We start from the raw sequence: 12539 nt of genomic DNA, 5'->3' as shown, positions 1-12539 counted from the left end.
AAAAATGCCTGCTTTGCCCCGGCTTTGCATATGGTATCTCTTTCAAAAGAATAGGAGTCAATCATCAACTCTCATTTACCATCTCTGACACTGACACTGAGACACACACACACACACACACTCTCCAGCCTCAAACTGACTCGGACTTGCTGAGACACTCACACGCTTTCTTACACACATACACACACACACAGAGTCTTCTCTTCACACACATGTCTTTCTACTTTCTAGCCCCATTTTCCCTGCCCTCCCTAGCTCTGTCCCGCTTCATCCTGTCCTCCGTCTCTGTCATCTCCACATGAATGTATGAATGTGTATGTGTGTGTGTGTGTGTGTGTGTGTGTGTGTGTGTGTGTGTGTGTGTAAGAAAGCGTCACGTACCTGTTACACTCCTGAGGTAGCTCAGGCTCAGTGAGCATGCTGGAGTAAGGGTCCGTGTCTCTTGTCAACAACAACATAAAACAGTCCCACAAATGCTCAGATGAACAAGGTTAGTCTCCCCAAAACAAAACGGGATAGAAGTGATCCTTCAACCTCTCTCACACACTGCTGATTCTCGTTCGCTCTCTCTCTCTCTCTCTCTGTGTTCCTCTCTGTCTCTCTACTCACACACACTTTCAGCCTTACACCCTCCCTCCCTCTCTCTCTCTCTGCCCCTCCTCTTCTCCCTCCCTAGCTGTAAGCTGTGAGATCTAGGCTCAGCTCTTAAAGGGCCAGCAGCAGAGCCTCTTACTGTGTTGACCTGTTTTTGTTGTGGGTGTATGTGGGTGTGTGTGTGTGTGTGTGTGTGTGTGTGTGTGTGTGTGTGTGTGTGTGTGTGTGTGTGTGTGTTTGAGAGCAAAGGAGGGGCCATTTGACATAGGGATCATCACTCTGAGAGCAAATGCACAGTGCTGCCCCCTTCCTCAAGTCCATCTCTCCCTTTCTCTCCTCCTCCTCTTTTACTCTCTCTAACACACAAACAAAACACACACACACACACACACACACACACAGTCACTTGTTTTTCACACAGAAAACACTCGCAGATCATGAAGACACACTTCAGGAGGACCACAGCAAGCCCTCATGCACTTTATTATGCAACGTGAAGCAAATTAATCAATCAGTTAAACTACCGTAAACTATTTGAAACACAAGCACATGCACTTTTCTGTCTGTTCATTTGCCCTGCTTTTATACGTTTATGTTTATGATTACTATGGAATTGTAGTTGTAATATATGTTATCCTCTAACACAAACATAAATTCTTTGATTTCAGAGGTAAATACTAGAAAAATGTTCAAGTTTTTTGCAGGTTTTTTTGCTTCTTTTGGGTTGAGGTTGACACGTGGTGGTGTTACAAAATTGTTTATTTTGTTGGGCCAGCAGTTTGAAACCCAATTATATTCATTCATTTCTCCACTTTAGGATCCTCGGACCAGAAGATATTTAGAATTTTTTCTCAATAAATTTGTTTCTATTGCTGTTATTTTGCCACAAACTCAGAAAAAAACTAAAGGAAGAATTATGTTTAGTCATTAATGTTGTTCCAAAGATAGTTCACATCTACTGTATTTTATTATAGGTCCCATGACATCGTGCTTTTTGGATGGTTTTATATAGACCTTAGTGATCCCCTAGTACCGTATCTGAAGTCTCTTTCCCAAAATTCAGTCTTGGTGCAACATTACAGCCCCTAGAGCCAGTCCCACAATGAGCTTTCCTTAGTATGTGCCATTTCTGTGTCTGTAGCTTTAAATTCTATTGAAGAGGAGGAAAGCCATGATGTCTCTCTCTCATGGGTGGGCCTGATTTTCTGGACGGGCAAAGCAGAGAAAGGGGAGGTAATCTTGCTCCTTATGACCTCATAAGGAGCAAGATTCCAGATTGACCCATCTGAGCTTTAATTTTCTCAAAGGAAGAGCAAGATACCCAGGTCTCAGATTACACCTATCGCCATTTCTAGCCACTGAGGGACCATAGGCAGGCTGGGGGAACGCATATTAATGTTAAAAAACCTCATAAATGGACCTTTAAGACTTGCATCAACAGTTGAGCATAAAAACACTTCTAATTCTCTTTTTGGATGTTCGCATATGAATCTTCCCATATAATTATTATTATTTCTCCTTTTCAAAGTAACATTTTTAGGAGGGATATTGACGGTACATTGTACTTTAACAGACTACAATACATTGCAATACTGATACAACTTTAAAACACAGTTATCTCATACGATTGTGACGAATTCCATCGCAGAATAAACAGGTGATTCTGGCAGTTATTGGATAACTGAAACATCTTTCCACTAACAGTATTTCAGCCTGACATAATGCTGGATACAGTGTTTGTGTGTCTGCCTAAAGACACAATTACAACTACAGCCTGGAAACCTCTGTTAATAGTGTTAATCTACCTTATAACTTTCCCAGTTGGAACACAGAAAAGAGAAGCTAAAAGTAATACTTTTTACTACATATTTAAAATACCTTGGAGATCGCTCGTGCTTAATTGGTTAACTGGTGTTGTTCCAGCCTCTTTTACTTTGGTTCCACTATGTTAGTAAAGTGAAGCTGTATCATGCTTTTCACATGATTGGCTTTGCTAACAGAATAAAGTGGACGTAAAACAAGCCTTGACACAGGATTAATACGAGGTATCCTGAGCTTGAAGCAATTATATTCTCTCTGTGGCAGCTGAATGCCCGGGTACAATGTCCAAAAAAAGTTCAATCACATCTCGGATGCGTTAAAATAATAACAATGCATCTCTAAATGTTATTTACTTTTCACGGATTGGCATTAGGATCAAACAATAATGTTTGGAGAGATCTTGAGTTCATGTTAGAAGAAACGTTTAAACTTTATTGGCACTATATGTAATTTAAGCCTATATTGATTTATCATTCGTTATTCACTGATTCCATGTTCATCTTTTCTTCCCCTCCTACCAGCCCCATGTTTAAATACAGGAGGATTTGTAGCCAATAGTTTACATAGAATGTGTTAATATGACTTTTCTATGCCATTGGGTATTAATTCAAAACAACGACAAGGACAAGCCTTGCAGGTATAATGCACATCATCCAGCCAATCAGAATCACTTTTTTTTCCCATGACCATTGTACGACAAATGAGATGTAAATAAAATGTTTAACAGACTTTCTGTTTTCTTTTTGGTGCAGCAAGAAGAAGCAGACATTTGAGTCTCCGACGTGGAAAAGTTTTGTTACAAGAAGACAGCTGAACACTTTGAAAAGAACATATGCTGAAGCTCACATGCATGAATGAACACACACAAACACACACACTCACAAAATACACAAACTGACTGAAACCCTCACCAATCACCCACAGCCATTGTGTCCTCAGGTGTACAGTGAGGGAAAAAAATTATTTGATATCCTGCTGATTTTGTACATTTGCCCACTGACAAGGAAATAATCAGTCTATAATTTTAATGGTACATTTATTTGAACAGTGAGAGACAGAATAACAACAATCAAAATCCAGAAAAACGCATGTCAAAAATGTTATAAATTGATTTGCATTTAATGAGGGAAATATGTATTTAATTTAATTTAAAAAAATTTAATCTGTTTATTGATCCCCTATGGGGAAATACAATTTACACTCTGTGTCCAACTTGGTTAGTTTACACACAGTCCTGAACTACACACACACACACACACATGCTCGGATCTATACATGCACTGATGGAGAGATGTCGAGTGAGTGGGCTGCCAGCCGAACCAGCGCCCTGAGCCGTTGGGGGGGGGGGGGGGGGGGTACGGTGCCTTGCTCAAAAGCACCTGTAGTGCCCAGGAGGTGAAGTGGCATCTCTCCAGCCACCAATCCACACTCGGTACTTTTGGTCCATACAGGGACTTGAACCAGGGACCCTCCGGTTCCCAACCCAACTCCCTACGGACTGAGCTACTGCCACCCCATTTGACCCCTAGCACTTGGTGGCAAAACCCCTGTTGGCAACCACAGAGGTCAGACATTTCTTGTAATTGGCCAACAGGTTTGCACACATCTCAGGAGGGATTTTGTCCCACTCCTCTTTGCAGATCTTCTCCAAGTCATTAAGATTTTGAGGATGATGTTTGGACACTCAAACCTTCAGCTCCCTCCACAGATTTTCAATGGGATTAAGGTCTGGGAACTGGCTAGGCCACTCCAGGACCTTAATGTGCTTCTTCTTGAGCCACTTCTTTGTTGCCTTGGCCGTGTATTTTGGGTCACTGTCATGCTGGAATACCCATCCACGACCCCTTTTCAATTTCCTGGCTGAGGGAAGGAGGTTCACCCCCAAGATTTGACGGTACATGGCCCCCTCTATCGTCCCTTTGATGTGAAGTTGGCCTCTCCCCTTAGCAGAAAAACACCCCAAAAGCCCAATGTTTCCACCTCCATGTTTGAAGGTGGGGATGGTGTTCTTGGGGTCATAGGCAGCATTCCTCCTCCTCCAAACACGGCGAGTTGAGTTGATGCCAAAGTTCTCCATTTTGATCTCATCTGACCACAACACTTTCACCCAGTTGTCCTCTGAATCATTCAGATGTTCATTGGCAAACTTCAGACAGGCATGTATATGTACTATCTTGACCAGGGGGACCTTGCGGGTGCTGCAGGATTTCAGTCCTCCAAGGCGCAGTGTGTTTCCAATTGTTTTCTTGGTGACTATCGTCCCAGTTGCCTTGAGATCATTGAAAAGATCCTCCTGTGTAGATCTGGGCTGATTCCTCACCGTTCTCATGATCATTGGAACTCCACAAGGTGAGATCTTGCATGGAGCCCCAGGCCGAGGAAGATTGACAGTTCTTTTGTGTTCCTTCCATTTGCGAATAATCGCACCAACTGTTGTCACTTTCTCACCAAGCTGCTTGGCAATGGTCATGTAGCCCATTCCAGACTTGTGTAGGTCTACAATCTTGTCCCTGACATCCCTGGAAAGCGCTGTGGTCTTAGCCATGGTGGAGAGTTTGGAATATGATTGATTGATTCTGTGGACGGTGTCTTTTATACCGGTAACAAACTGAGATTAGGAGCACTTTAAGAGTGTGCTCCTAATCTCATCTTGTTACCGGTATAAAAGACACCTGGGAGCCAGAAATCTTTCTGATTGAGAGGGGGACAAATACTTATTTTCCTCATTAAAATGCAAATCAATTTATAACATTTTTGACATGCGTTTTTCTGGATTTTCTTGTTGTTATTCTGACTCTCACTGTTCAAATAAATCCTCCAATAAAGTGTGTGTGTGTGTGTGTGTGTGTGTGTGTGTGTGTGGCATGCTGCTTCCAGCCCTTAGTGCTGTCAGTCACTATTAGGGGTGTGTGGTCTACATGTCACACATACGGCCAATCCAGCTATTGTTCTGGAGAGCACAGAGAAAAGCAGAGCTGACAGACTGCCACTTCTATGATACTTTAACACACACACTCAGACATTGACACACACACACACACACACACACACACAAAGCATGCCCCCTGTCACTGTATCTACTGCCCCATCTTACACGCACAGACACAGACACAGACATAGAGACACAAACAAACACACACACACACACACACACTTTAATGGAGGATTTATTTAGTGTCAGTTCTATTTCATTTATTTTTTACATTAAGTAGAACCCTTTTCAGCATCTGATAACATTACAGAGGGGACCATACTCATTGTCTGGTGTTTGTTGCATTCAAAGACCTGCCAAAGTGAACTTTTTTTAAGATTTGGACCGCAGTATGTTTTTTTGTATTTTTTTAAATGAGATATTCTTTCAAGAGCAACTGAGGCTGTGTGTATCATGGGAAATGAACTTGCACTAATGTGACCTGATCCTTTAATTAGGTAGGAAAACATCCTTCTCTACTACATGCATAGAGATACATTCACATAAAACCATTAGGCAGACTTTAAAGACATCAATTACCACCTTACCACCTTTACATTGCTAGGATGTATATAAGTTTGTATTCATACAGTCCACGTGAATGCATTCACACACACAGACAAAGTACGCATGCCTGCTCTTTATAAGACAGCAATATGAATATGTCAATGTCAACAACAATCTGTGGCATTAGTATTCTATTTACCTAATATAATTCATGGTCAAATGGAGAGAATACAGTGGGAAACTGTGCTCAGATTGGAAACTCTCCTTGCCCCCGTAAACAGCTGCAAAACCAATTATAACCTCATTTGTGCATTACAGAAACTTAATTTCTCTATTATGCGGCTGATGGTCAACATACCGGAGCAGCGCTGACTCCCCTCCCCGCTACAAACAGCTGAGTGAATGAGCCTTGTGTTTGTCATATTTTGAATAGATGTTCATGTTGTTGCCATTCACACATTCGGTATGGCTAATAGCCGCTTTCAGACTTTACTTTGCCATGAACTTAGCCGTAAGTCAATCTGACTTGACAATGGATTATATAGTTGACGCAGGCGATAATACAGAGGATGCAGAAGATAATGCAACAGTGAACATACCTAAACGTTTCTAATGAGCTTGTATAATCAGCCTGAGGTCAGGGTTTTCTCATGAAGCCATGCTGCAAAGAAAGAGTGTTTAAAAAGCATAGACAGGCCTAATGAAGGGGAAGACATGGAAACAAGCTTAGCACAGAGTTCTCTCGAAGTAACCAGCCTCTCAGATGTAAGCCATTGTCTACAGTTATAACACGTTGCTGAGGAATATGAATGAACAAGGCCACCAAGGTGTATTCTGTTCTCGATGAGGGAACAAGTGACATGGAAATGAAAAAGGACTGTTTTGCTGAAACAAAAGGGGCCGGTTAAGTGATTCATAGGTTCATAATGTGAGCTGTGTTTTTTGAGAGGGCGAGAGGGGGGTGACATGAGAAAGCTGCTTGTACAAGGACAGGCTATGCAATACAAACACACACACACCGCTGGTAACATTTTGCTGTGGCGGGCCGACCCCACCAAAAAAGTGGTAGTTACTGGATGTAATGTTAAAATCAGCTCTATGAGCCTGGTAAGAAAGATGCAACTCATAACCATTTATCATAGTGTATAAAAATGCAGCGCCATTTCAAGACGTTTCATAGACCAGACGTTTGTAAAACGGACCTGCTGATGCACATTCAACCCGCGCTTGACCCGTTCAAATGAGTCAGCCGTCACTCTGTCACTGTTGGTAGAGTCTACACTTCTGTCCATCCTCAAAATCTCTCTCTCTCATCATCACAGGGAAGCTAATAATATAATATGCAGAAAAAAAACTGATAAAAAACAAAGCAAATCCTCTTATGCATCACAAATTCTTGTGACTGTTGCCCCCACGCCAACCCTCTCGTTCCACAGGAAACACTGCACACGCACACACAAACGATGAAACGGACTATCACAGAGAGACAGGAACACAAAATACCCAGAAGTAACAGCAAATATTCACAATGATGCAACAACACACACACACACACACACACACACACACACACACACACACACACACACACACTCATGTTTAATAAAACACTCTCTCATTCACCAACATAGGAAAAAACACACGGACAAGCAAGCATGTACGCACACCACACACACATACACAGAGTCCATTACAATGAAACCGTTGATGGGAGGCCCCTGTGTCGGGACCCTAACAGCTGTAGTGCATTAGGGGCCGACAATGTGCAGGGGCAGGGAGAGACCGGCAGTAAACAATCCCAAAGCCCCAAAGCCTGAAGACACACACACACACACACACACACACACACACACACACACACACACACACACACACACACACACACACACACACACACACACACACACACACACACACACACACACACACACACACACACACACACACACACACACACACACACTTTCCGCTACATATTATGCAAATGCAGAGACACGTTGATCACAATGTGCTATATCAGTAGCTAACGACCTGAGAGGGATTTCTGTAGGAGACCAAGATCACAACTAGAAAATGACAGTTTGCATTTAAATCACAGAGAAATGAGCACGCTAGGACTTTTGAATTGAATTTTTGAATATTGCTGCACCATGAATCAAAATTCTAGGACAGAGCAGCCCAAAATCTGGCAATGTTTTTTAGAATTTCAATCGTAGCCATTTACCACGAGATGAAAACGGAAAGCAATTGCGTTATGAATGATGTTGATATTGATGATAGATCATTCAGCCCGCTATCCAAAATATTTAGCTTCATATTGTATGATTGTATTGACACCCAGTGCTGATGTTCAGTGCCAGTGCAGGAAGACGTGAGTCAATTACTGTACGTAGCAAGGCGAGGCTGTGAAGGGTTGGAGCAATGGATGGGTGTGTGCCAGAGCTTGTGTCACAGATTACCAATTTAAGTTGTCTTTCTTGATACATACAACAACACTCTCACCACCACTTTAACCATATGGTAGTTACCATATACAGATATTGATTTGGTCCTAATCAGCGGATGTAGTTTGTTCAGTTGTCGTGGATATATAGATCTTTAAACTTCCCATAATTTTGAGCACCTCTGGAAGCAGCTAACAAGTCCTCTTAATTTAGTTAGTTAGGACAATGCACATTATTAAATATTTCTTTAAATACACCACTGTTAGCCAGACGGCTAATTTTCAACTGTAGTCCTAGTTACCTAGCATGAATATCTTTATGGTTGGAAGAAACCGTACTCCCCCGCAAACATGGGGAGAACATGCAAACTCCACACAGAAAGGCCCGGAATGACCTGGAGGTGAGGCAGAAGTGCTAACAACTAAGCCACCATGCTCCATCCTTGTATATACAGTAATCTAACATTAACCCCGTTTACCACGCGAGCACTTGCTAAAGTGGAGGTGCAGCCTCAAAAAAGCAGTTGACAAAACAGTTCTGTCAAGGGGGATATAAATCTAGGTGGAGAGCTAATTTCCTGAAAACTAAACGAGAGATAAAATCGATTAATTGAACATTAACCTTTTGCAGAATGGTTCAATATCAACATTGTGTTCGGTGATAAGGACCCTGCAGTGGTGCTCCCTCAGGAGAAGCTACCAGAGGAATAACAGCGGACTGAATAAACACAGTCACAGTTATAACTTTGGCACCCGCAGCAGCTCAGTTATGCCAGCATTAATAGATTATTGACACCGAGACACTACAATGGAAAGAAAGCTAGAAGGAAAACTTGACACTGTCAAGTGAAGAGACGCCTTCTTTCAATCAACAAGTCAACAAATATACCAAAAACCAAAATGCATTCAAAACGTGCAGGGAAAACGTAGATCTAAATATAGCTGTGGTGTCTTACGATTACCCTACAAACTTATGTTTTTGACATTGTGTCAGATATCATATTCTAGGCTACATCCTAGGACAGTCTTTCAAAATATCAGATATGATCAACAATTTAAAATTGAGCATGAAGGCTCGTGGTGTGAATGCTACTTTTTTTTTCTTTCAGTCTCTCGGTCACAGCTCGTCTCAGTCTCAGGGTGGGTTCATATATCAATACCTCTGGCATCTTTTCTTCCCTCGCTCTTCTTTCCTGGGAGAGGAGAGGCCAGCGTGGAGAGGCACTAGCCCCTGTGAAGTGGCTTTATCGTGGGGAGACACATGCAGGCAAAGGACCCCGTCTGAAGGCTGAGTGGCAGGCGGCAGAAACCATTAAGATAGAGCCGCTATCTCTTGCTGCCAGGGCCCTTCTTAATACACGTGGGGGCTCGGGCCGCTCTCATCCACACACTCACACACACCTTCTATCCCTGTGGTACTTGAACAGACACGCGGTGACATGGATGTAGACATGTGCACGTTCATTTCCACTAACAAGAAACTCTGTCTCTGTGTGTCCATAGTGGACGTAGCATCCGTGACGTCGCCCATGGTTTTGTGTACTGTCGTGTTGAAGCCTCGAGTTTGGCGATACAGCAGTCGCCATCTTGTTTTTTTGCAACCAAATGTGAGGATGACGCCGCCAACCCAGTGTTGCAATGGCTAAGCCAAACGTCAAAGAAGGAAGGTTTTCTAACCTAAGCAGATTTTTTGTTTTTTTATTGTCGACATAATATCAATATATTGCCCAGGCCTAGCGACCAAATGTTCCAATGAACTTTGATGAAGTGAAAACACACATTGAGAGGGTCAAAGTTCAAGATTAACACGTATCCACGCCCCTAAAGCGTCCCTTGCTTTATCGTCAATTTAAAACAAATGGGGCCATCATTTACGAAATGACCACCATGCTGTATTGAAGAAGACTTGAAAGTAGCAATTGAGGGCCATAGACTTATTATGTAAATGTTTATTGAAGTTATAAATCAAAGCAGAAGTAGGGTCAGGACACTCTTGAAAAGGAGATTTTTAATCTCAATGAGTTAAATACAAGTAAATAAAAAAATTATCAAAAATTAATAATAATTTTCAAAACAGACTTCTTTTTGCAACCAGTGAAGTCTGCTATAAATTAGATTTTAGGCACTTCTGCATTGGCTTCACTTTCAGGCCTTTGTCCATTATTTTCATAGTCTATGGTGTCTGATGTCTGTACCACCTCCAAAACCCATCAATTCATGCACAGAAAAGTGGGTAGGTTGACAGGTAGAGACCAAAAGACAAATTGCTTTCTGACACTTTTACCACCAGTAGGGTTGTGTCAGTAATGTGACATAAAGTGCACACCAGATACACTCTTTTTAGAACATCCAGGTATGAAGTGAACTACGCCTAATATAACTATAGACAGTAACCCTAACTTAGCTATCTGTGATTTCAGATAGCAGATTTTTTTTCTGTCTTGCTTGACAGACGGCATTTCATCATCCCTTTGTTTGTCCAACTTGCAGACAGTCCTGATCAAGGTTAGTGGATATGGACTGCAGTGTGTGCGGTGCTTCCACAGCGAGTGCGCTGCTCCAACCGCCGTGGCAAACACTGTAAACAAAGCTGTTTTCTTCCCCGACAACGGCTGCGTGGAAAATTAATTAACGATCTGTACTCTTTGTGCGCATCTTAACTCACTCCTAATTAGCTGGATTTTCCCCCTCCTCTCTCTTGAAAACATCAAGTCAGTTAATTACGGCTGAGGGGAAAAATAGACTGTTACTGGTGTCACTTATTTATTAGTAATCTTTGGTGCTGTGAGTGAGCGAGCGGCTGGAGCAGACAATGCGAGAAGTGAATGAAAGGGATTCTGTGTCACAGCAGGGTTAATGAAACACTAGCCTGAGAAGAGAAATAAAAAATAAATTTAAAAAGTGAATGATTTACAAAACAAAAAAAATGACCAGTCCAGTCCAGACTTCTTGGAACACACACACATGCAAACGCAGACAACAAAAAGTGTTCATACACGAGCGCACAAACACACAAATACACTGCAATTAAAAAAAAAAAAAAAAACCTGACTGAGACTTTTCCTTGAACTTTTCCTCTCTCTTGAATTAACAGCAAACTAAAGCCTTTGACTGACTAAAACCAATCTGCAGTGAGAAAGGAATGAGAATAAGTGAAATATCTCAAAGCAGTGAGGATGAATGGCAGAAAGAGTCAGACATGGACTTCATCCACCAAGCCGCCACTTTTGTAAGACAGTTAGATACATGACGGTGCAAGATGACATTTCCATTAAAAGCAGGTTAAAGCAATACTTGATGCTCATTGGAAGCAATGTGAGGTTCAGTCTTGCTCAGGAAGGGCAACACAAGCAAGTGACAATTCAACAACTTCAATAACTAAAAAAGGCCTTGGTGTTGACCACATCGATTAGATTTATAGGGAGAGAGTCCTAAAAATAGCAGCCTACTGGAGATTACCCTAGGGAACCATAGACAGGGTGGTGGTAGGGGGGTGGAGGGGTGAAGCTGCAAAGCAGCATTGACTGGAATGAGAGGAGACAGATGAAAGATTGAATGGTTTAAATTAAAGTGATAAGATGACCAGAAAGCCTGTGAACCAATCCCAGTGAATTCATTGGCTAATAACTGAGAGGTTGAGCACTAAAGTGATGACAAACTAGAATGATAGTTATCTTCTTGCATGCACTCTCTGCTTGTCTTTAGCTTCATTACCATACAGCATTCCCAACAAACACAACATCCATCCATCTTCATCCGCTTATCCGGTATCGGTTCGCGGGGAAGCAGCTCCAGTAGGGGACCCCAAACTTCCCTTTCCCGAGCCACATCAACCAGTTCCGACTGGGGGATCCCGAGGCGTTCCCAGGCCAAGTTGGAGGTATAATCTCTCCACCTAGTCCTGGGTCTTCCCCGGGGCCTCCTTTGACAAACACAACAAACCACCTAAAAAGAATTCTTACAGGGCAAGAATCATTATAAAACGTCAAAGTGTACAGACCAACTTGCTGGTTCACAGTTATGATTTTCCTGTGAAATGAGGAAACATAACTGCCATTTAAGGTACTCTCATTTAGGGCTTGGCAATATATCAATATTAAATCGATATTGTGATATGGAACTAAATATTGTCTTAGATTTTGGATATCGTAATATCGTGATATGACATAAGTGGTGGTTTTTCCTGGTTTTAAAGGCTGCATT

General features: G+C 42.1%; 1 protein-coding gene across 9 annotated transcripts in view; it reads right to left on the bottom strand.

Annotated features, from left to right (window-relative positions):
• sox5 (SRY-box transcription factor 5) overlaps window positions 1–12539 on the bottom strand; it is a 260812-nt gene that overhangs the window by 86104 nt on the left and 162169 nt on the right. For 8 of the 9 annotated variants that reach the window (XM_032504955.1, XM_032504964.1, XM_032504965.1 and 5 more), the window contains exon 1: window positions 382–644. The exons of the other annotated variant lie outside the window; for it this stretch is intronic. In XM_032504955.1, the coding sequence (XP_032360846.1) occupies window positions 382–458 (77 nt within the window). In that variant the 5' untranslated portion in view covers window positions 459–644. Of the gene's footprint in view, window positions 1–381; window positions 645–12539 lie in introns of those variants that run through there. 9 annotated transcript variants of the gene reach the window in all.

The sequence above is a fragment of the Etheostoma spectabile genome, chromosome 23 (genome assembly GCF_008692095.1).
Source record: "Etheostoma spectabile isolate EspeVRDwgs_2016 chromosome 23, UIUC_Espe_1.0, whole genome shotgun sequence".
In the NCBI taxonomy this organism is placed as follows: domain Eukaryota; kingdom Metazoa; phylum Chordata; class Actinopteri; order Perciformes; family Percidae; genus Etheostoma; species Etheostoma spectabile.
Note: the sequence above shows the minus strand (reverse complement) of the source record. Positions and strands in the feature narration are given on the sequence as shown.